General features: G+C 39.2%; 1 protein-coding gene across 6 annotated transcripts in view; it reads left to right on the plus strand.

Moving 5' to 3' along the window:
- The window catches only part of npas3 (neuronal PAS domain protein 3), a 1,076,641-nt gene that overhangs the window by 874,717 nt on the left and 180,041 nt on the right, over positions 1 to 21,883 (plus strand). For all 6 annotated transcript variants that reach the window (XM_072267408.1, XM_072267391.1, XM_072267401.1 and 3 more), the window contains one exon: positions 3,214 to 3,388. In XM_072267408.1, the coding sequence (XP_072123509.1) occupies positions 3,214 to 3,388 (175 nt within the window). The remainder of the gene's footprint in view (positions 1 to 3,213; positions 3,389 to 21,883) is intronic.

Consider the following 21,883-nt stretch of genomic DNA (forward strand, 5'->3'; position numbering starts at 1 on the left):
GCACAGCAGTCAGTGTACTTGCCTAGACTACTCCAGAAGCATCTCTCAAATTTGCAGCCTCTACCTCTGAGGGAAAGAGCAACAACCTAGGATCACCACCATCCACAGGCTGCACACCATCCTTACTTGCCCATACATATTGCCACTCTTGCAGTTTCGACTTTTCCACCTTTCACCAGAAAGACAGCAACAAATCAAGAAGGTAGCTCATTGCCACCTTCAAAGAGCAAACAGAGATGAATAGTACCCTTGCCAGCATTGTCCAGTGCTTCTAAAATGAATAAGTAAAAGAAAAATTGCTAAAGAGGCAGAGTTTATAATCCATGGAATCAATGCAATAAGGCTTTGTCAGCTTTAATATTTCTAAATCCATTTATACTCTTATCTCTTTATACTGGTCTGTTTTGTGGATTGATAACTGTCGACTGGGTAGTGTTTTCAAGGGCTACACAAGAATTTATAAGTTAGAACCAGTGCTCAGGAAACAAATACACCAAAATATATACAATGTCCAAATGCCTTGTTTAATACATTGACTGGTTGCCGGGTTTACACATTTGAGTCCCAAATGACAAGTTTCCAACAGTATTCAAAATAAACAAGGATATTACAACAAAGAAAATGTGTTTTCTTAACAGAATGGAGGAGAAGAACAGAAAGGGATTACAAAGGGTAATTGTGTTGGTGGAATTCTATCAAATTCACAGATTACACTGTAACATTGCCAATGCTGGGGACCAGGCCACCCAATATTAGTCAAAAGGTGATGTATGATGAAGGCTGATACTCTAATGTACAACTAGCAAACAGGTATCACAACAGGGAAGCTGAAAGCATCTACTTTCAGTTTATATATAAAATCACCATGCCGTTTTTAGTATTCCAATATTTAATCTTTACTTCTGGCATTGCAATAATGTAGTATTGACCCCCTATGTCATGACCATTTGGGTAATGGAAGTTAGCACTTAAAAAATTTATCAATCATTACCCAAAAAGTTGGAAGGTGGAATGAAACTCACTTTCACAGAATTCATGTGAAAAAAGAAAATAAATTAGCCTTTTTTTTTCATCTCATATATCTTGATGCGTGTATAGGTAACATTGATTCACTTCCTGGAAAATCATAGTATGAACAGTTTTCTAAGAACACAACCACACCCGTACCTCCACCGTAACATGACGGCTGCCTGCATGTAAAAGCCTTTAGCAACCAAAACATATTGTTATACCTACTGTCATGTAACAACCTTTTACATATTGTTATATAACAACTATTATACCTAAAACCAAATTGAAGAACTACATTGAATATTAAGTTCAGATCATTTGCTTACTTAGCTGTGATCATTTAAAATTGAAAACAAAAGTATATCTCGCTTTGCCATGCAGTTTATGGCTATTTCTTACTGAGTTGCATTGTTGGTTGTGACAAAAAGATGGATATTTATTTTTCTGAAGATTAAAACATCATGCAAACTATTACTTTTTAATCATTTGCACTTTGATTTTCTGCCAACTTGGTTTCACAACCACTGATTGTAAATTCATCTCGGAATTCCAACGTATTTCCAAATCCAAGCATTCAAAAATTCATAAATTTGCTTTACCTCTATTTCATTATATAAATATGCAATATATTTCTAATATAAATATCAAACAAGGAGCTGGTTAAATCTACATTATGTGCAGGTAATTACAGAATTTTTAAAATAATATTTTAAATTTGAAAATTGCACACCAGCTTATAAATTTCTTTCTGCCTTGGTTATAAAAAGGTCTGTGGGAAGAATGAAATAAAGAAGAGGCCTCACTCGGCAATTTTCTAGTAAAAACTAATCAGAGTGAAACAAGAGCTCAGGTGCTTATTGAAGAATGTTGTACAAAGCACATAATAACAATAATTGTGATGGCTTTACTGTTTGCCTTTTTTTCTATTGGTTCAGTTTTTAGGAGCAATGGTATTGATATTTGATAACACAGTATCTTAATAATTTGTTTCTGAACTTCAGGACCAATACTGATTTCCTTTCCCTTTTCATTATTAAACAATCACAAGTATGTAAATAGTCACATTGGGCAAGCATTAGAGGTCTACCAGTGCCCAAAGATATCCAAGTGCTTTTCAGAACCACAGTAAAGAAATATATAAGAAATTCACCACATTCCAGAACTTTGATTGCTACTACAATGATGCTAAGATAGGGCATTTTAAACTTCTAAAGGACAAAATAAATCACTCTGTAATTTATGTGTATTCAATGCAGCAATTATTATTTTAAGACAGCTATAAATTTATAATTATTAACAGTTGATAAAAATATGTTGTGATAATAAATGCATCAGACTATGATGTGGTTTTTCTGCCATATCAATTCAATAGTTTCTGCAAGAAATATTTTATGGCTGACAGTAATCCTTAGAACTTGCCTTTGACATAATGGGGTAAAGCTGATAAAAATTTTAAAAATGTCAGACATTGATCTCATGGGGTATTTCCATAGAGAAGATGTGATTATTATTTCCTAAAACTATCTTAAGAAATAAGAATAATAAAATGCAGTTGAATTTATACTGGCTGCATCAGACCAGAAGTTTACAACTTACAAACTATGTTAGAGAAGTCAATTGATTAGATACAATACTTGGATTAAAATGAAGGCTAAATAAATGTATTAATGTTTACTGTGGATATTATCAGGCTGTTGTAACTTACAAGTTTTACTCACACCCTTTCAGCTAGAACCTGGCAGTAACTTATCTAAGTTACCAGTGCACTACTCTGAAATCAGTATCTCACCATTAGTTTGTATTAATGAATTATCCTGCTAATAACTAAATTTAAATCTTTTAAGTTATTCTTTATAAAACACTGTATACTAATAAGGTTTGTGTTTATAGGACTTTAAAAATGGAAAATAATTTTGCAATTTGTTTACAAGAAATTATGATAACCAAAATTAACTTTTTCATTAATCAATCCTTTTGAATTTTATTGCTGGTTATTGGATTAATAAAATTAATAAATCTAAGTACCAAAAATACAACTGAATGTGATTACAAAAGTCGTGTGTTAAAGAAGAGACAGCAAAATATATATTATCATAGTTTCAGTAACTCGAAAGTAACGACAAATCGTCATTATTTTCAAAGTACTGTGGATTTGATTGAAAAGTGAATGCTGACATTAGACTTTAACTTCTACCCCCTCAGGTGGAACTGACAGGCAGCAGTGTGTTTGATTATGTCCACCCTGGAGACCATGTGGAGATGGCAGAGCAACTGGGCATGAAACTTCCCCCAGGGCGAGGCATTCTCTCACAGGGTACCGCAGAGGATGGAGCCAGCTCAGCATCTTCGTCCTCACAGTCTGAGACCCCTGAGCCAGGTGGGAATTTCAAGGAGAAAAGGGCAAGGTTGAGGGCAAGACCTTTGAAATGATTGAGCTCTATTTACCGATGTGAAGACTAGGGGGAAATATGGATTCAGTGATAGTTAAGATTCCATATAATATTGCTGATGAAATATTCAGTGTGTGATTGGTCAACATGTGTTAATTTAACTAAAAACATGTCAAATAAATTAATCTAAATTGAGAGCCTTAAAGTTAATATTTTACAAATTTAGGGACTTCCAATGTCATTCGCAGTATTTTGTTTTTTTTTTGTACAGAAGGCTATTTGTTATTCGTGACATTCATATTTGTTGACAATTGTACTTTTTGTTTTATTGTTGAATGCAATCTCACGACACAGCAGCTAGGGATACAACACTGAGTGTGCAGTAATTTTATACGGGTTTGCCCCTTACTGTTTAATTAGATGAATCTTGGGGGAATGAACTGAAGCAACATTGCTCATTGGGATTCATTCCAGACTCCTTATAGACTTTGCATTCAGGATGTTCCCATTTTGATGGTGTTGTACTGATGATAATTTAAGTATTAAGGCAAAATCCATTTATAAATTAAACAAAATGATTTGATATCCATCAGTCCCTTAGTTCATCAAGCTGTTCAAACAGCAGGAAGATTGGCTGGTCTGTTTAGGTCTACTGAGAGTTCTGGTAATTAGATCTGCTAAGGATTTATTCTTTACTGATTGGGGCTTTAAATTAATTGAAGTTCCACATTTGTGGTTTTGTCCTTTTCGTACTTTTTAAAAGTAGATATTTCATATACTTGTGGGCCAGAGTTTATGAACAAAAGCAGGAGCAGTTTAAAATGTGAATTTTCTCAGGAGGAGGAGGTGGAGAATTTAATGAGAGGTCTGATTAAGAGTCTAAGATCTGTTTGCTTACTTGGGAAATCATTATTGTACTGAAGAAGGCATGGAAAATTTAATACAGCATTCATTTTCTTGTTCTGCACTGCTAACACAAACCCACTCAGGGATGTCAGTCTCACCACTTAAAGTGTATTCTACATTGGGAGGAATTTATTAGATATTCTTTACCTATATGTTGTCAAGGATACTTGTGCTTGTGTGCATGTGGGTGTGTGTCCATCAGTCTGTCTGGAGATATATAAATCATTTCTCTCCCATGAATTGTGTAAGTCAATGATTCCATTGTTAAGATACCAAACTAATTAACCTAAGGATGTTTATTAAAACCTGTGCTCTGAATATGTCAATTAAGTTTGTCCTCAAAATAAAAGGCCATTGGAACAGCTCTTCACAAGTTTGATTCCCAGCTGCTCATATTCATCTCCAGAAATTTCTTCCACCAAAAAAAATTTTTGAAGTCATTTCATAATATATTCCAGCCTAATGGCATCATTTTAACAAATTGATAAATTAGCTGTGACAACAAAAAAAAACAGGGGTATATACTAAAGCTGCTGAGTTTTAAAGCTTGCCTACTCTTGAAATTGCTGTGGCTCAGGAATAAAAACCTGCTTAGTTGTAATATGATATTTTTATCCTGATGTGTTTTTCAATATTCATAGGTGAAAATTGATCAGAAACATTAAACCTTCATGTGTGCTCTACCATGGAAATTGAAATAGACTAGTGTATTAAGAAACTGGATACATCTATGTCAGCTTTCAGTTTACTTGCCTCCCTTAATTTCAAAGGTGGAGTATACAGGCGTTGGTAATTGCTTCAACAGGCATTATTTTAACAAGCATATGGCATAAATTAAGTTTATTATTTTGTGCACATTTCCTTGAAACTATTTAATTCAGTTCCACGTATAATTAATATTTAGTTTCACAATTTGAAATTGGAGTTGTGATTTTTCTGTATTATTTATTGTTCACTAGTCAGCAGAGGTGTGGATGAATTCTTAAATCTGACCAGTTTGTCTTGTAGCTGATTATTCATGGGTGATTGCAGTTGATTAAATACTTCGGAGTGCATAAATTGAAGACCACCCACCAGAATCAACAATCATGGACACTTTCAAATTAGCAAGTTTTTCTTTTAAGTATTCTTTGGAATTCAATTTGAGGAATTAAGTATGAGTCAGGAAGTTATCTTGCAGCTGGATAAAACTTTTAGTGAGGCCACATCATGAGGATTGTATGCATTTTTGGCAACACCATTACAGGAAGGGTGTGAAGACTTTAGAAAGGTTACAGAATAGGGTCACCAGTATGTTCCCTGGATTAAAGAGTTATTAGTACAAGGAGAAGTTGGATAAACTTGGACTGATTTTCTCTTGAGTGTCAGAGTCTGAGAGGAAACCTGAGGGAGATTTATAAAATTTTGAGAGGCTTAGAAAGGTAGGTAGTTGTTCTTTTTTTCCAGGATAGAAATGTCAGATACTAGGAGACATAGCTTTAAAGTGAGAGGAAGAAAGTTCAAAGGTGATACATGAGGTAAATGTTTTACACCGAGATTATATGTGCCTGGAATAGGTCACGATGGGTAGTAGAGGTGGAAGCAGCCACAATAGTGGTGTTTAAGAGGTATTAAGACATGTGCTGAATGGAAGGATAAGGGATGTATACAAGCAGAAAGGTGTAGTTTAATTTAGCATCATGGTCAGAACAAATATCATGGACTGAAGGGTCTGTTCTATATTTTGGTATAGGGATATTCTTAAGCAAATATCCAATTTAGATATCATTGTTCTGTATCATTGTTGCAAGACCTCCAACCAATGGGTAAAAGGTGTTAAGCAGATGAGTTTGACTTTAAAATTATATTAAACCTAAATAGGTCTTTAATATATGACATGACATTATATGATTAACACACTTTGTCCAATAATTGTTCATCTTTTGTAAAAAAATTAAGTGTATAAAATGTAGGAATACCAGAATGCAATCTCAAGGCCTTTGATCTAAAAGTTTCCTTAATAGTAAATTCTAATTTTTAAGATATTGGTTTGAAATGTGGCAACATAAAATGCCTAAAATATGATTTGTTGCATTGGGCCAGATCATTCTCAAATCAGTACACTGCTCACATTTGTCAGTTGTGCAGCCCCCATGTCTGTACCAACCTTTTGCAGCCCCATGAGATCTGCTGAGCTGAAGGTTGCCATTCCGTAGCTCTTCTGTAAGGTGGATCAGGCCATGAGTGGTGACCGGGCAGCAGGCGGAGAACAGGTCCCCAGGGCAACCTGATGGCTTTGACAGCTCACTACTGTCAAAGATGTGTGTCACTATGTTTTAACTGTATCTGATGTTCAGAGACATTTAAAAGCACATTACATGGCAATAAATAATTTAAAACTCAAAATTATTTAAAAATAATTACAAATAAAAGATGTGATTAAAATATAAAATTGAAAGCATAAATATAAAATATAATCAAGGAGTCTAATCTAAATGTAATCTTTTAATATAAATTGGGGATTGAGTCCAGTGTAGAAAAGGGATCAGTTACACCAGCATCTGACCTACAGCGTATGGTTCATGATCGCACTGAGTTAAGGTTCTGGACTGAACATCAGACGTATTGTACCTCAATTTGACCCATCAGTGTAACAATAATACCATAGCATTAATTTTGTCATTTGTATTTAACGTTCTTTTAGGTTGCAGAATCCAGACACTTCTATGATCTTTATGTTACAGCTTACTAGTTGGTCACTGTTTGGTGAAAGTGAGAAATTTGTAGCTTCCATATTTCTGAATTTTGGCCCATTTAACTGTCATGTATCTGCAGCTCATTACACTATTGGAAGGTCAGTGCAAACCTAAGTTGATTACTTCCATAATAAAAAAAATCAGAGAACACGTCAGCTTGTGTCATTATTATATGCTGAGTTCTTGGCATATTTTAGTGCATTGTTACAGAAGTCTTTGGAATGTATATTGGCAAACTAAAAGGGAAATTGAAAATTATTGCATTTTGATTTCACATGCCATTTTCAACTGAAAATGCATACCTGCTGAGGTATTCTTGTTCATTTCACTGTTGTCATATTTGGTTACCGATTTCATTTTGCCAGTATTGTAAATTTATCTTTGGTTTTTCAGCAATATTCTTGCTGCATTTGAGAATTTTCACCAGGAAATTGGTACTAATTTATTATGCCCTATTTCTACTTACAAGACACCTTATTCTACATTAACCCCAGCAACGCCATAGGATATAGCTGAAAGCATGACAAAATGTCTACCTTTCCTCTTGAGGCAGTGAGTAAAACCACTTGAGGGTGAAATAATCCATGGCCCTAGGAGGGTAATCTGTTTCATTGTATTGATAACAATCACCCAATTTCAAAACTCAGTTTTTTTAAATTTAAAACAAGATTCCTTGTCTTTTACTTCACTCTTTTAAGTATCTGTTACATTATTTACATAATCCTGTTTTCCCTTGCACTGTTTCTGCTCCTTAACCCTCACAGTTGTACAAGCTGGAAAGCAACTAGAAAACACCTTCATTCCTCCTTGACAGTGTCACTTATAAATTAGCCACCGATTAAAATACTTCCCAGTTCTTCGAGTAGATTAATGTCTATTTTACCCAAGAGACCCAGTTGAGACCAGAAACTTCTGCAAATAATGAGCAGGATGAACTTGATACATAACAGGAACGGCTAAAGGAATGGGTCATTTAGCTTCCAGCTTCTTCTGCCGCAGTTTGAGATTCATGGCCCTATAACACCACATACGTATGTATGCCTTAAATGTTTAATTGTCAAAAGTCCAACCGTCTCAGACTGAAAACTAAATTGCAGTAATTGCCATTTGTAGAAGGAACTTCTATGATATTGGCTATGTGGAAATGATTCCTAACTCTATTTTACTGAAAAGCATGCTCTTTTTTTTTGATTTTGTCCAATTGTCCTCAATTCCACAAATATTTTTCCTCTATTTATTATATCAGTCTGTATTTAAGGATCCTAACATACTCCCAGTAATTAAAATGCAGAACATTTTTTAATTCAAGGTTATAAAATTTAAAATTGATATCTTTCAGGAAGTGAACACAGTAGCAGTGATTTCCTGGTTGTTTTTCGTCATTCTGGAAATTTGACCTGATTTTTTTTTTAAAGTTCAAAGTAATTTTTTTTTATCGAAGTACATATATGTCACCATTGATGAAAAATCACACATGACAGAGATGGACAAACAGTCAATATGCATTAGACAACAAACTCTGCAAATACAAAAAAGGAAAAAAATAATTATAGTAATAAATGAATAAGTAACAACTATTGAGAACATGAATTGTCGAGTCCTCAAAAGTGAGTCCATAGGTTGTGGAATCAGTTCAGTGTTGGGGTAATTAAAGTTATCCCCTCGGGTTCAAGTGCCTGATGGCTAGGGGTAATAACTGTTCCTTGAACCTGGTGATGAGGGGGTTGAGGCTCCTGTACCTCCTTCCTGATGGCAGCAATGAGAAGAGAGCATGGCCTGAATGGTGGGGGTCCTTGATGATGGACACAACTTTCTTGTGACAGCACTCCTTGTTAGTGTGCTCAGTGATGCAGAGGGTTTTGCCTGCAATGTATTGGGCTGCATCCATTACTTTGTGTAATAATTTCCATTCAAGATGCAACCAGTCAGTAAACACTTCACTGTGCATCTATAGAAGTTTGACAGTTTTAGACGACATGCGGCATTTGCACAAACTTCTGAGAAAGTAGAGGTGCTCTATTGCCTTCTTTGTAATGACAGTTAAATGCTGGGCCCAGGAAAGATTCTATGAAATGATAATCCGATGAATTTAAAACTGCTGATTCTCTTGACCTCTGATCCCCTGATGAGGACTAGTTCATGGACCTTTAGTTTCCTCCTCCTGTAGTCAATAATCTGCTCCATGGTTTTGCTGGCATTGTGAAACATTGTTGTGGCATCATTCAGCCAGATTCTCAATCTCCCTCCTATATGCTGATGCGTCACCTCCTTTGATTCAGCCTACAGCAGTAGTATCATCAGCAAACTTAAATATGGCATTGGAGCTTTACGTACTCTCACAGTCATAAGTATAAAGTGAGTAGAGCAGGGGGCTAAGGGCACAGCCTTGTGGTGCACCTGTGCTGATGGTGATTATGGAGGACATGTTGTTGCCAATCAGAACTGACTGGGATCTACAAGTGGGGAAATCAAAGACCCAGTTGCTCAAGGAGGTATTGAGGCTCAGGTCTTGAAGATTATTGATTAGTTTAGGGGATGATAGTATTGAATACAGAGTTGTAGTCAATGAAGAGCATCCTGATATATGCACCTTCACTGCCCAGATGTTCCAGAGCTGAATGGAGAGCCGTTGAAATAGCATCTGCTGTCTGATTTTGAGAGTGGGTATGGGGGTTAAGATCAATCCTACTTCAACAATCCTTCAAGCGTATTGCTAGGAAACTTGGCCCGTGGTACACCAGGGTCACTACCTTTTGGGCACTTTGTCCCACCTCTTGGGACAACAAATTCTTTCTTGTTTTGAGCAGACTGGGATGCCAGCTGTGAAGTAAATTACCTAATTTAAATATTGCTGCAGTCTTGTCCATATCACCGAACCACAAACCTCAAATCTAAGGCCCAGAACTACTACCCATTCATCCAATCAGTGCCATGCTTAACCCTGCAATTTTATCCCCCTTGTCAAGGCCTCTGATGTACTGTTCCACTAGTACTTAATCAATGGCTAGTTTTTCTCCTTGATTTGATCAAGTACCAAATAAAGATCCTTCACTTTCCAGCATACCAATTGTACCACCAAATGCTGATTTCTCCTTCCTTGACTCTGCACAACATCATGTGTGGCTCTTATCCCATCACCCCGCACCCCTACTGCCAATCTACACTGATCGCTCCCAATTACTGATCACCCCACCCAGTATAAACACTAACGGCCAGTCTCACTATCCTTGTCTTTGTGTCACACCTTCCCCAATTTTGTGCTCTGATCCTTGCAGCTCACTACCCACTACACTCAGTATTGTTTCTGATACCCCAGCAACCCACTTCTCATCTCACATTAGCCACAGCATTATCTGTACACAGATCACCTGTGGAAGGCCAGAAACAATAACTCAATTTATTTTTTTTCTCTCTGCAGAACAGCTGAGTGATTTTTTTTCTGTTTTTATATAAGTGTGAATCCTTGAGGCAGAACTATTGCTAGTAATGAGCCATCCATGTTTACCGCTGACCTGCGTAACAACTGCAAGCCTCCCACTTTCTCCAGACCCACGGTGTAGCCATGGGCATCTGCATGGACCCCAGCTTTGCTTGCCTTTTCATCAGCTACGTGGGACAAGTGCATGTTCCAGCCTACACTGGGAATGATCCTCAACTCTTTCTACGCTATAACAAAGACTATATTGATTTGTGCTGCTTCTTGGATCCATGCTGAGCTCATCAATTTCATCAACTTTGCCTCCAACTTTCACCCTGCCCTCAAATTTACTCTGTCCATCTCTGAGTTCTCTCTCCCCTTTCTGAATCTCTCTGTTTCCATCTCTGGAAACTATCTCCTGATATATTTTATAAACCTACTGGCCCTCACATCCATGTTGACTTGTGTCTTTTCCCACTCTGTCACTTGTAAAAATGCTATTCTCTTTTCTCAGTTCCTCACCTCTACCACATCTGTTCTCAGGATGAAGCTTGTCATTCCAGAACATCTGAGATATCTTCCTTCCTCAAAGAAAAGGGTTTTCCTTCCTCCACCATCAATGCTGCCTTCACCCACATCTTTCCACTGTCATAACAGGGACAAAGTTCCCCTCGTTCTTCCCACAGACCTCCATACCCAGCACATCATTCTCGTAACATCTGCCATCTTTAACAGGATCCTACACTAAAGGCATCTTTCCCTGCACCTCCCACCCCACCGTCTCCTCTTTCTACAGGGATCCATTTCTACATGACTCCTTTCCCCCCAGTCGCCCTCCTGACGCTTATCCCTGCAAGCAGCACAAATGATACAACTGCCCGTACACATCCTCCCTCACCACTGCTCAGGACCCCAAATGGTCCTACCAAGTGAGGAGACACTTCACCTGCAAAGCTGTCAGAGTTATTTTGTGTCTCCAATGCTCCCGGTGCACTACATTGGTGAGACCTGGTGCAGATTGGAAGACCACTTCATCGAGCACCTTTGCTCTGCCCACCACAAAGGATGGGATTTCCTGGTGGCCACCAAATTCACTTTGAATTCCCATTCCTATTTTAACACGTCAGTCTATGACCTCCTTCATTGTCACGATAAAACCACTCTAGGCTGGTGGAGGAACACCTCATATTCTGTCTGAGTAACCTCCAGCCTGATGGAATGAACATAGATTACAAAAATTTATGGTACTTTCTACCACCCCTCCCCTTCTTTTTACCACTTCCCATTCTGGCTCCCCTCTTACCCCTTCAATTCTCTTCATTTTCCTATCACCTCCCTCTTGTGCCCCCCCTTCCCTTTCTCCCATGATCCACTTTGCTCTCCTATCAGATTCCTTCTTCTTCAGCCCTTTACACTTTCCATCCATCACCTTCCAGCTTCTCACTTCATCCCCCCTTCCCCCATCTGATTTCACCTATCACCTGCCAAATTGTCCTCCTTCCCGTCCACCCCCACATCTCCTTCTACCTTCTTCCCCTTTCCACTCCAGTGCTAAGGAAGGACCTGGCCTGAAACTTTGACTCTTTATTCCTCTCTGTAGGTGCTGCCTGACCTGCTGAGTTCCTCCAGCATTTTATGTGTGTTGCTCTGGATCTGCGGCATTTGCAGAACCTTTTGCGTTTGTGATAAACTGCAAGCCTACCTTTTCCAGATACACAAAGGTCAATTTGCTGATTACTGTGAACCTGATCCAAGATAGCAAGGCACTATAAATTGGCAGACCCTATGGTTACATAATGCCCTAACATGGAAAGGTCAGAATGAGCCCCAAACACAAAATAGCTGAATGAAACTTTAGCAGTTTGTCAATTGGCAAAACTGCCAAGGGTTTGAGAGCTTCTCACTGTAGTAAATTGCTTAAAATTTGTATGATACTGTTAAATAAAAACATTATAACAAACTTAATTAATTCAAAAATGATACAAATTCCCTTCATACTCAAATGAATGGGTTCACCTCTTGCACAAGGTAACATAGCACAGGTTTGGCAGGTAAATTCCTGAGAGTAACCTGTCAGCAATTTGCAGACAACAGTTACTCTGGGGAATCTGCTGAAACATTCTGACACATATAGGGTGTAAATGCATTAAACCTGCATTGTTCTCTAGTGTGTTCTGATCCTCTAGAATTCCAATTCAACAGAACTTGTCATGGTGAGGGCAATGGGTTGATTGGTTCAAGGTAAACCCGAAATTCCTTATATTTTGTACTATTGTTTTGCAGATTTTTTTTCAGCCACAGTAAAGTAGCGGTTAGCGTGATATAATTACAGCTCTGTATGTCGGAGTTCAGAGTTCAATTCCGGCACTCTCTGTAGGGAGATTGTACGTTCTACCCGTAAGCATGCGGGGTTCTCCTGGGTGCTCCAGTTTCTATCCACATTCCAATTAGTAGGTTAATTGGTCATGTAAATTGTCCTGTCATTAGGCTAGGCTTAAACAGGAGGATTGCTGGGCAGTGGGGCTCGTTGGGATGGAAGGGCCTGTTCCATGTTGAACCTCTAAATAAATGTAACACCCTGGGAAAAGTTTCACTGCCAACGTAATGGTCTTTCTGAAGAAGCAGGTTTTGGTGTGGGAGAACCATCTCAATCTCACGGGGTTGCAGGGGCCTGAGTGTGTCTTTCCTAGATTTACGCAGTCAATGAAACCAGCAGGGTTTCATAAATAAATAAAAACAAGGATAAGGTATATTTCTTGGATATTTCTTCATTTTCTCCCCAGCTCATGATTTTTCACTTATTCATCATAATGGATTTAATTGGAAATGTACAGTATGACAGAGAATCATTTTCTTGCAGAAATTCTTAAATGAGGTTGATTGAAGGAATGTTTGAATTTAAGAAAGTCAGGGTAATTAAAGTTGATTTTCCAATCAACATTATTACTTAGGCCATTGTTTTCCACATTTTTTTCACTGATCCATCCCCACTTAAGAGAGATTTGTTATCTCTGGGCACTCATTCCATCACCATCATTCTATTCTCCACACTAATTATTAAAGATAAGTTATTGTTAACCTCAGTGTCACCATTGTGATCTTTTCAACACCTTTTCTAATTTCCCCTTCCCCCATTGAAAACCAATTACTTAGGCTTCATTTGAATATTATATTTAAGGGGAATTGATGTTTTATGTATTACACTTACTACCCGGTGCAGAGGTAAGATAGACTCCAATGTAGATATGGCGACTAGAGTTTATCTATAATAATTCCAAAAGAACATCAGTGGCTCAGCCAAGCGACACTGTGAGAAATAACATCCTCAAAACTAGGACTGGACGATGAGCGCTAAATGGGCGTCCACTGAAATCAAACTGCGTAAATCCACGGAATGCCTGAGCCTACCAAAGTAAACTTAACTAGCTTAAACAGAAAGACCAGGAGACCACATTACAAAGAGTGAGTCACTCGAGAAAAAACACAACCAACTTTAAATGATTAATGACTCGTTAAACAACAATTAACCCATTCAGGTCCTTCAAAAAACCTCCGAACCCAACACTCTCTGGTGCCCTGCACAGGCCTGAGGAGCTCATTACAGCTTCAGAGATGAGTGAACTGAAGAGAATTTTGAATGAATCTTGAATGTATGCAGCTTGAAAATGATCTCTCAAAGCATACTTATCCTGTCCTAAGAATGAGCTCCTTTATACTCCGTGGTTTAGAGTTCTACTGAGAACTTTGCTGACCATAGTTCTTGTAGCTAAGGCTGAATTTACCCTAAACTCATGAAAGTGGATGTTGTGGAGAGCAAGTTGACAGTGAGGGTGTCAGGACTTTCTTTCTATCTTCCTGTATACTAGAACTTTGAAGTTAAAGGGAGATATTGCATTTGAGAACTTGGATTACATTTTATTTCTCACTTCATGTTTCATGTATGGATTTGTGCCAGGAACCATTTTCCCGTGTACCGCCTAGATACATCCCAGCTAAAAAACATTTAAGCTGTTAACCTCTTAGCTGGTTGTGAAGTACCACAAGGCTGTTAGCTATGCCTATATAATGGATTCGGACTGTTTTATTAACAAAGATAGATGTCAAAAAATTAATTGTTGCTCAGTAGTGCTAATCATGCTGCATAGTTACAGTTCTGAAGTCGCATACCTACTAAATGGTGCATTTAACATAATGGACTGACAATGGATTTCCAGGTAATACTAAGCTATAAGTTGCTTAAATTTAAATGATCTAATAAATTATTTTAGCTCTAATTTCTGTCCTGCTGTGTTATTTTTATTGCTTGATTTTTCTCAGTGCATAACATGATTGAATTATCAAGTGTAAACACTATTGCAAAATTATTAATGTTAATTGCTCGATGTATGGCTAAAAGGAATTGACATCATTATATCTGGATACATTAGGTCAGGAAGAAATACTCAACACTCTGATCAACACCTGTTACTCATCATGGGCTATGATATTTGCTGTCTGTAGGTTAAAGGTAGATCTTTCTAAAATTTTCTAATCTGAAAAATGTGTTCTGTATTCAATGCAAGCTGAATCATTTTGGCTATGATTTTTCTGGAAGTACAATAATATAACGAACTGCACGGTAACATAGTGGTTAGTGTTACAGCGCCACCTGTGGGATTGGAGTAACATTCCAGCCCCTGTCTGAAAAGAGTTTGTATGTTCTCCCCACCACGGTGTGCACTTCCTCTGGTTTCCTCCCACACATCAAAGACTAGTAAGTTATAGTTAGTGTTAGTAAGTTGTGGACATGCTATGATAGCACTGATAGCTTTGATTTAATGTCTTTAATGTTGTGTGATATTTTATAAGCAGGCTGTAAGTATACAGTATTCTCCGTCATTTCGTGTCAGGCAGCTCTGAACATGCTATGACATGTTTCCTCAATGGAGAGAAAGTCTGTGAGTTATCATTTGGTCTTCAAACCAGTATATGACTGGAACAGAGAAAGGATATTCAGATTTTGGAGGCTAGCTCACAAACCTGACAAGATTCTCTCGTAAAGATTTGAACAAAATGTGCACTTCTAAACTCTTGCTCTAGGTCCTCTGTGCATCTGATATTGTGTGAAGAATTTCTGTGGAAGTTTGAAAAACTATCCCTACCATACATTCTCAACTGATGCTGCCTGTCTTAGTGAAAGATAGGAGCTACAGGGAAGTGATCTCCCCTGGATTGCAGGAGGCAGGAAACTGGATGTCTGTTAGGAGAAGGAAAGGAAATAGGCAGCCAGTGCCGTGTATCCCTGTGGCTGCTCTCCTCAATAATAAGAACACTTTGGATACTATTAAGGGGGGAGGAGCGACCTACCAGGGGGAGCTGCAGTGACCAAATCTCTGGCAATGAGTCTGGGACTGTGGATCAGATGAGAAGAGAGATGAAGAGGAGTAGTGTTAGAAGATTCCATAGGTAGAGGAATAGAGACAAGTTTCTGTGGACATGATAGAGACACCTGGATGTTACCAGTGTTAGAGATGTCCTGGATCGGGTCTACAGCATTCTAAAGGGAGATGGTGATCAGCTAGAAGTCTTGGTAAATATTGGCATCAATAACATATGGAGGAAAGGTAAGGAGGTCCTGAAAAGGGATTTTAGGGAGCTGGGTAGAAAGCTGAATAGCAGAACTTTCATGGTAGTAATCTCTGGATTGCTGCCTGTGCCATGCGCCAGTGAGGGTAAGAATAGGATGATTTGGCAAGTGAATGCATGGCTGAAGAACTGCTGCAGGGGGCAGGCATTCATATTTCTGGATCATTGGGATCTCTTCTGGGGAAGGTGCAACCTGTATTAAAGTGACAGGTTACACCTGAACGCGAAGGGGACCAATATCCTCGCGGCCAGGTTTGCTAGAGCTGTTTGGGAGAGTTTAAACTAATCTGGCAGGGTAATAGGAACCACAGTGAAAGGGCTGAGGATTGGGCAGTTTTTTTTTAGGAACAGAGGCAGCGTGTAGTGAGACTGTTCATAAGGAGAGGTTGATGATAGGGCAACATTGCAGTCAACCAGAGTCTAGGACCAAAGGATGAGTAGCAATGTATAAGGGGAACAAAATTGAAAAGGGTGAATACGGGACTGGAGATGTTATTTGCATGTACACAGTACAAGGAATAAGGTAAATTAACTGGTAGCACAATTACAGGTTGGCAGGTATGACTTTGTGGGCATCACTGAACTGTGGCTGAAAGAAGACAATAGCTGGGAGATTAATGTCCTAGGGTACACATTGTATCGAAAGGACAAGCGGATAGGCAGAGGAGGATGGGGTGGCTTTGTTGATTTAAAAAAAAAATGAAATCAAATCATTAGAAAGAGGTGACATATGATCGGAAGGTGTAGAATCATTAGAAACTGCAAAGGTAAAAAGACTGATGGGAGTTATATACAGACCTCCAAATAGTAGCATAAATGTGGTCTACAAATTTGAATGAGATAGAAAATGCATGCCAAAAGGCCAATATTATGATAGTCATGGGGGATTTTAATATGCAGTTAGCTTGGGAAAATCAGGTTGATACTGGGTCCCAAGAGGGGGAATTTGTAGAATGCCTATGAGATGGCTTTTTAGAGCAGCTTGTAGTGAGCCCACTGGGGGATCAGCTATTCTAGATTGGGTGTGTGTAATTAACCAAATCTGATTAGAGAGCTTAAGGCAAAGGAATCCTTAAGGAACAGTGATCATAATACGATAGAATTCACCCTGTAATTTGAAAGGGGGAGGCTAAAGTCATTACAGTAAAGGGAATTACAGAGGCACAAGAAAGGAGCTGGCCAAAATTGATTTGAAGGGAACACGAGCAGGGATGATGGTAGAGAAGCAATGGCTGGAGTTTCTGGGAGCAATTCAGAAGACGCAGGATGGACGCATACCAGGAAAGAAGTAGTATTCTAAAGGCAGGGTGATGTAACCATGTCGGACAAGAGAATGGGTTATGGCATGGTTCCGGAGGACTGAAAAATTGCAAATGTCACTCTACATCTCAAGGAAAGAGGGAGGCAAAAAAAGAGGAAATTATAGTCCAGTTAGCCAGACCTCAGTGGTTGGGAAGATGTTGGAGTCGATTGTTAAGGATATAGTTTGGGGGTACTTGGAGGCACACGATAAAATAGGCCAAAGTTGGCATGGTTTCCTTAAGGGAAAATCTTGCCTGACAAATCTGTTTGAATTATTTAAAGAAATAATAAGCAGGGCAGAAGAAGGAGGCCTTTGACAAGGTGCCACGTGTGAGGCTGCTTAACAAGTTAAGAGCCCATGGTATTGCAAGAAAGATATAAGCATGGATGGAGCATTGGCTGATTAGCAGGAGGCAAAGAGTGGGAATAAAGGGAGCCTTTTCTCTTTGGCTACCAGTGATTCCACAGGGGTCATGTGTTGGGACAGCTTTTTGTATCATATGTCAATGATTTGAATAATGGAATGGATGTAAGAAAGGATGTGCTGACATTAGAGAAGTTTCAAAGGAAGCTCACGAAAATGATTCCTGGAATGAAAGGCTTATCATATGATGAACATTTGATAACTCTGGGCCTATACTCAAAGGAATTCAGAAGAATGAGTGGGGATCTCACTGAAACCTATCAAATGTTTAAGACCTCAATAGAGTGGATGTGGAGAGGATGTTTCCTATGGTGAGGGAGTCGAAGATCAGATGACACACCTCAGAATAGAGGGACATCCCTTTAGAATGAAGTTGAAGAGGAATTTCTTTCGCCAAACAGTGGTGAATCTGTGGAGGCCAAGTCATTGGGTATATTTAAGGCACAGATCGATAGATTCTTGATTATTCAGAGCATGAAGTGATATGGGGAGGTGGGAGATTGGGGCTGCGAGAGAGATATATCAGCCACAATGAAATGGTGAAGCAGACAAGATGGGCCAAGTGGCTTAATTCTTATATATCTCTTATGATCTTCCTCAGTGCTGTCATTGTTTTCTGATCTTATTTCATATTTCCACAAACTACATTATTTAATCTTTCGTAACATAAGCATATTTTATAATTCTAATTATACACTTCGTACTAACCTGATACTTAGAACAATGTTGTGATCGTAATTACTTAATCTCACTGCAGGTTGGAAACTACCTTTACTGGAATTGTAAATAATTTGTGGTTTATACCACTTATCTTTGGTAACCCATTAGCAGCCCTTGCCAAACTCTGCTTTCTCTGATGCTTTGACTCTTACCCAGCTGAGAAGAAATGCTTATGATTGATTTCATTCTTATTGGTTGAATAGGAACCTTCTCAATTTCTGCCAAGGCTTTTCTTCCTCTTCCCACACTATTATCTCTGGACTTACTTTATAATCTCTCTTTGCTTGCTTCTATTTTTCATTGAAGCAACACACACAAAGTGCTAGAGGGAATCAACAGGCCAGGCAGACCTATGGACAAGAGTACAGTCGACGTTTCGGGCTGAGACCCTTTGGCAGGACCGAAACATCAACAGTACTTTTATCTATCGATGCTGCCTGGCCTGCTGAGTTCCTCTAGCTTTTTGTGTGTGTTGCTTGGATTTCCAGCATCTGCAGATTTTTATCTTGTTTGTGATTCTATTTTTCATCTATATGTTTTCAAAAAAGTTGCACCAATTTCAAATATGTTGGTGGCGCTCAGCCCTATGTTATCACCATTTTTCTGTATGGCGCAGACTTGGTACATCTTTTGACAAACAATGGGCCCGTACCTGCTGGAGTTTAGAAGAATAAGGAGGAAGGAACTTTTTAAAACCTATGGAATATTGAAAGGTTTAGATGGTGTGGATGTGGAGAGGATGTTTTCTATGGTGTGGGAGTCTAGGACCAGAGGGCACAGCCTCAGAATAGAGGAATGTCCATTTAGAACAGAGATGAGGAGGAATTTCTTTAGCCAGAGGGTCATGAATCTGTGGAATTCATTGCCACAGGCATCTGTAGAAGCCAAGTCATTGAGTATGAGATTAAAGTGGAGTTGATCAGTTCTTGATTAATCAAAGCTCAAAGGTTACAGGCAGAAGGCAGAAGAATGGAGTTGAGAGGGATAATAAATCACCCTTGAATGGTGGAGCAGACTTCAATGGTCTAATTCTGTTCCCATGGTCTTATGGTTTTAATATTGGGTGAACTTGAATTTCTAAAATGAAACATTTGGAGCAAAAGCAAAAAAACCACAGATGATTATCTGAAGTTAAAGCAGAATGTTAATGGAAATATTCAACACTTCAGGCAGCATCTGCAGAGAGAGAAAAACAAAGTCAACATTTCAGTTCTACTGAAAGGTCATTCAACTGAAACATTAACTCTCTTCCTGCTGCCTGACCCAGTGAATATTTCCAACATCTTTTGCAGATATTTCGGCTCTTAGCCTTGGCCCCTGCAGTAGACGTGGGCATTATTAACTTTCTGGGAAAACCTTGAAAGCTGAACAAGACCATTCTCATAATCTTAATGCCAAATTTGACTCAGAGGTGACTTTTCTGCTAGGTGTCTGTTTAGGGTCAAAGGTTTTCATTTCTTTTGGTGTGTCAGCTTGAGCTATTTTCTTTAGTTCCCATGGCCTCTTAATAGTCAATTCTTTGTTAGTGAAGGGGTTGCATCCGAATCTGATATTGTTAAAGCGGGATTCAGTGTTTGACTGCCAGGTGCCGGAGATTGGGATGTCAATAGTAATTGTCTCTCCTTCGTCAAGTACTAAGTTGTTTGACATGATCGGGTCTTGAGTGAGAGGTTCGTTCCAGTATGCAAAAGGTAAAGGTGTGTAAGTCTGCAGTGGGTCTTTTGGGAAAACTGGCGGGTTGAGGCCTGTGCAGTATGGAAGGCGGCCATTACAGGGGGCTTATTTTCCCCCATTTCTACAATGCTGCCAATATCACCCCCTTTGCTTTGAGACACCCATCCAACATTTTTCTTCATTTCTATCATTGATTCTTCCTATCCTCTCCTGCCAGCCTCACATCTTCTATGAAACCTATCCTCTCCTTTCCTCATTAAGCAACACACACAAAATGCTGGGGGAACTCAGCAGGCCAGGCAGCTTCTATGGAAAAAAGTAAACAATCAACATTTCTGGCTGGGACCCTTCATCAGGACTGGAAAGGAAGGGGAGAAGCCAGAGCAAGAAGGTGGGGACAGGGGTGGAAGAGATACCAGGTGGGAAGTGAAGGGTGAAACCAGGGGAGGGGGAGGGGTGAATTAAAGAGCTGGGAAGTTAATTGGTGGAAGAGATAAAGGACTGGAGAAGGGGGAATCTGATAGGAGAGAATAGAAGACCATGGAACAAAGGGAAGGGGGAGGAGCACCAGAGGGAGGTGACAAGCAGGTAAGAAAAGAAGGTGTGAGAGAGAAACAAAAATAGGGAATGGTGAAGTGGGGGGTGGGGGCAATTACCAGAAGTTCGAGAAATCGATGTTCATGCCATCAGGTTGGAGGCTACCCAGACAGAATTTAAGGTATTGCTCCTCCAATCTGAGTGTGGCTTCATCCTGGCAATGGAGGAGACCACAGACTGACATGTTGGAATAGGAAGTAGAATTGGGATGGGTGGCCAATTGGAATTCCTGCTTTTTGTGATGGATAGAGTGAAGCTGCTCGATGAAAAAAATAGTTAAGACCAAAATTGGGTCCTTGAAGACAGAAGCGGGTGAATTTATTATGGGGAACAAGGAAATGGCAGACGAGTTGAACAGGTACTTTGGATCTGGTTTCACTAGGGAAGACACAAACAACCTCCCGGATATAATAGTGGCCAAAGAACCTAGGGTAATGGATGAACTGAAGGAAATTTATATTAGGCAGGAAATGGTGTTGGATAGACTGTTGGGTCTGAAGGCTGATAAGTCCCCGGGACCTGATGGTCTGCATCCCAGGGTACTTAAGGAGGTGGCTTTAGAAATCGTGGACACATTGGTAATCATTTACCAATGTTCTATAGATTCAGGATCAGTTCCTGTGGACTGGAGGGTGGCTAATGTTGTCCCTGTCTTCAAGAAGGGAGGAAGAGAGAAAACAGGGAATTATAGACTGATTAGCCTGACGTCGATGGTGGGAAAGATGCTGGAGTCAATTATAAAAGATGAAATTACGACACATCTGGATAGCAGTAACAGGATCGGTCCAAATCAGCATGGATTTACGAAGGGGAAATCGTGCTTGACTAATCTTCTGGAATTTTTTGAGGATGTAACTATGAAAATGGACAAGGGAGAGCCAGTGGATGTAGTGTACCTGGACTTTCAGAAAGCCTTTGATAAAGTCCCACATAGGAGATTAATGGGCAAAATTAGGGCACATGGTATTGGGGGCAGAGTACTGACATGGATTGAAAATTGGCTGGCTGACAGAAAACAAGGAGTAGCGATTAACGGGCCCCTTTCGGAATGGCAGGCGGTGACCAGTGGGGTACCACAGGG

This window comes from Mobula birostris, chromosome 1 (genome assembly GCF_030028105.1).
Source record: "Mobula birostris isolate sMobBir1 chromosome 1, sMobBir1.hap1, whole genome shotgun sequence".
Taxonomy (NCBI): Eukaryota; Metazoa; Chordata; class Chondrichthyes; order Myliobatiformes; family Myliobatidae; genus Mobula; species Mobula birostris.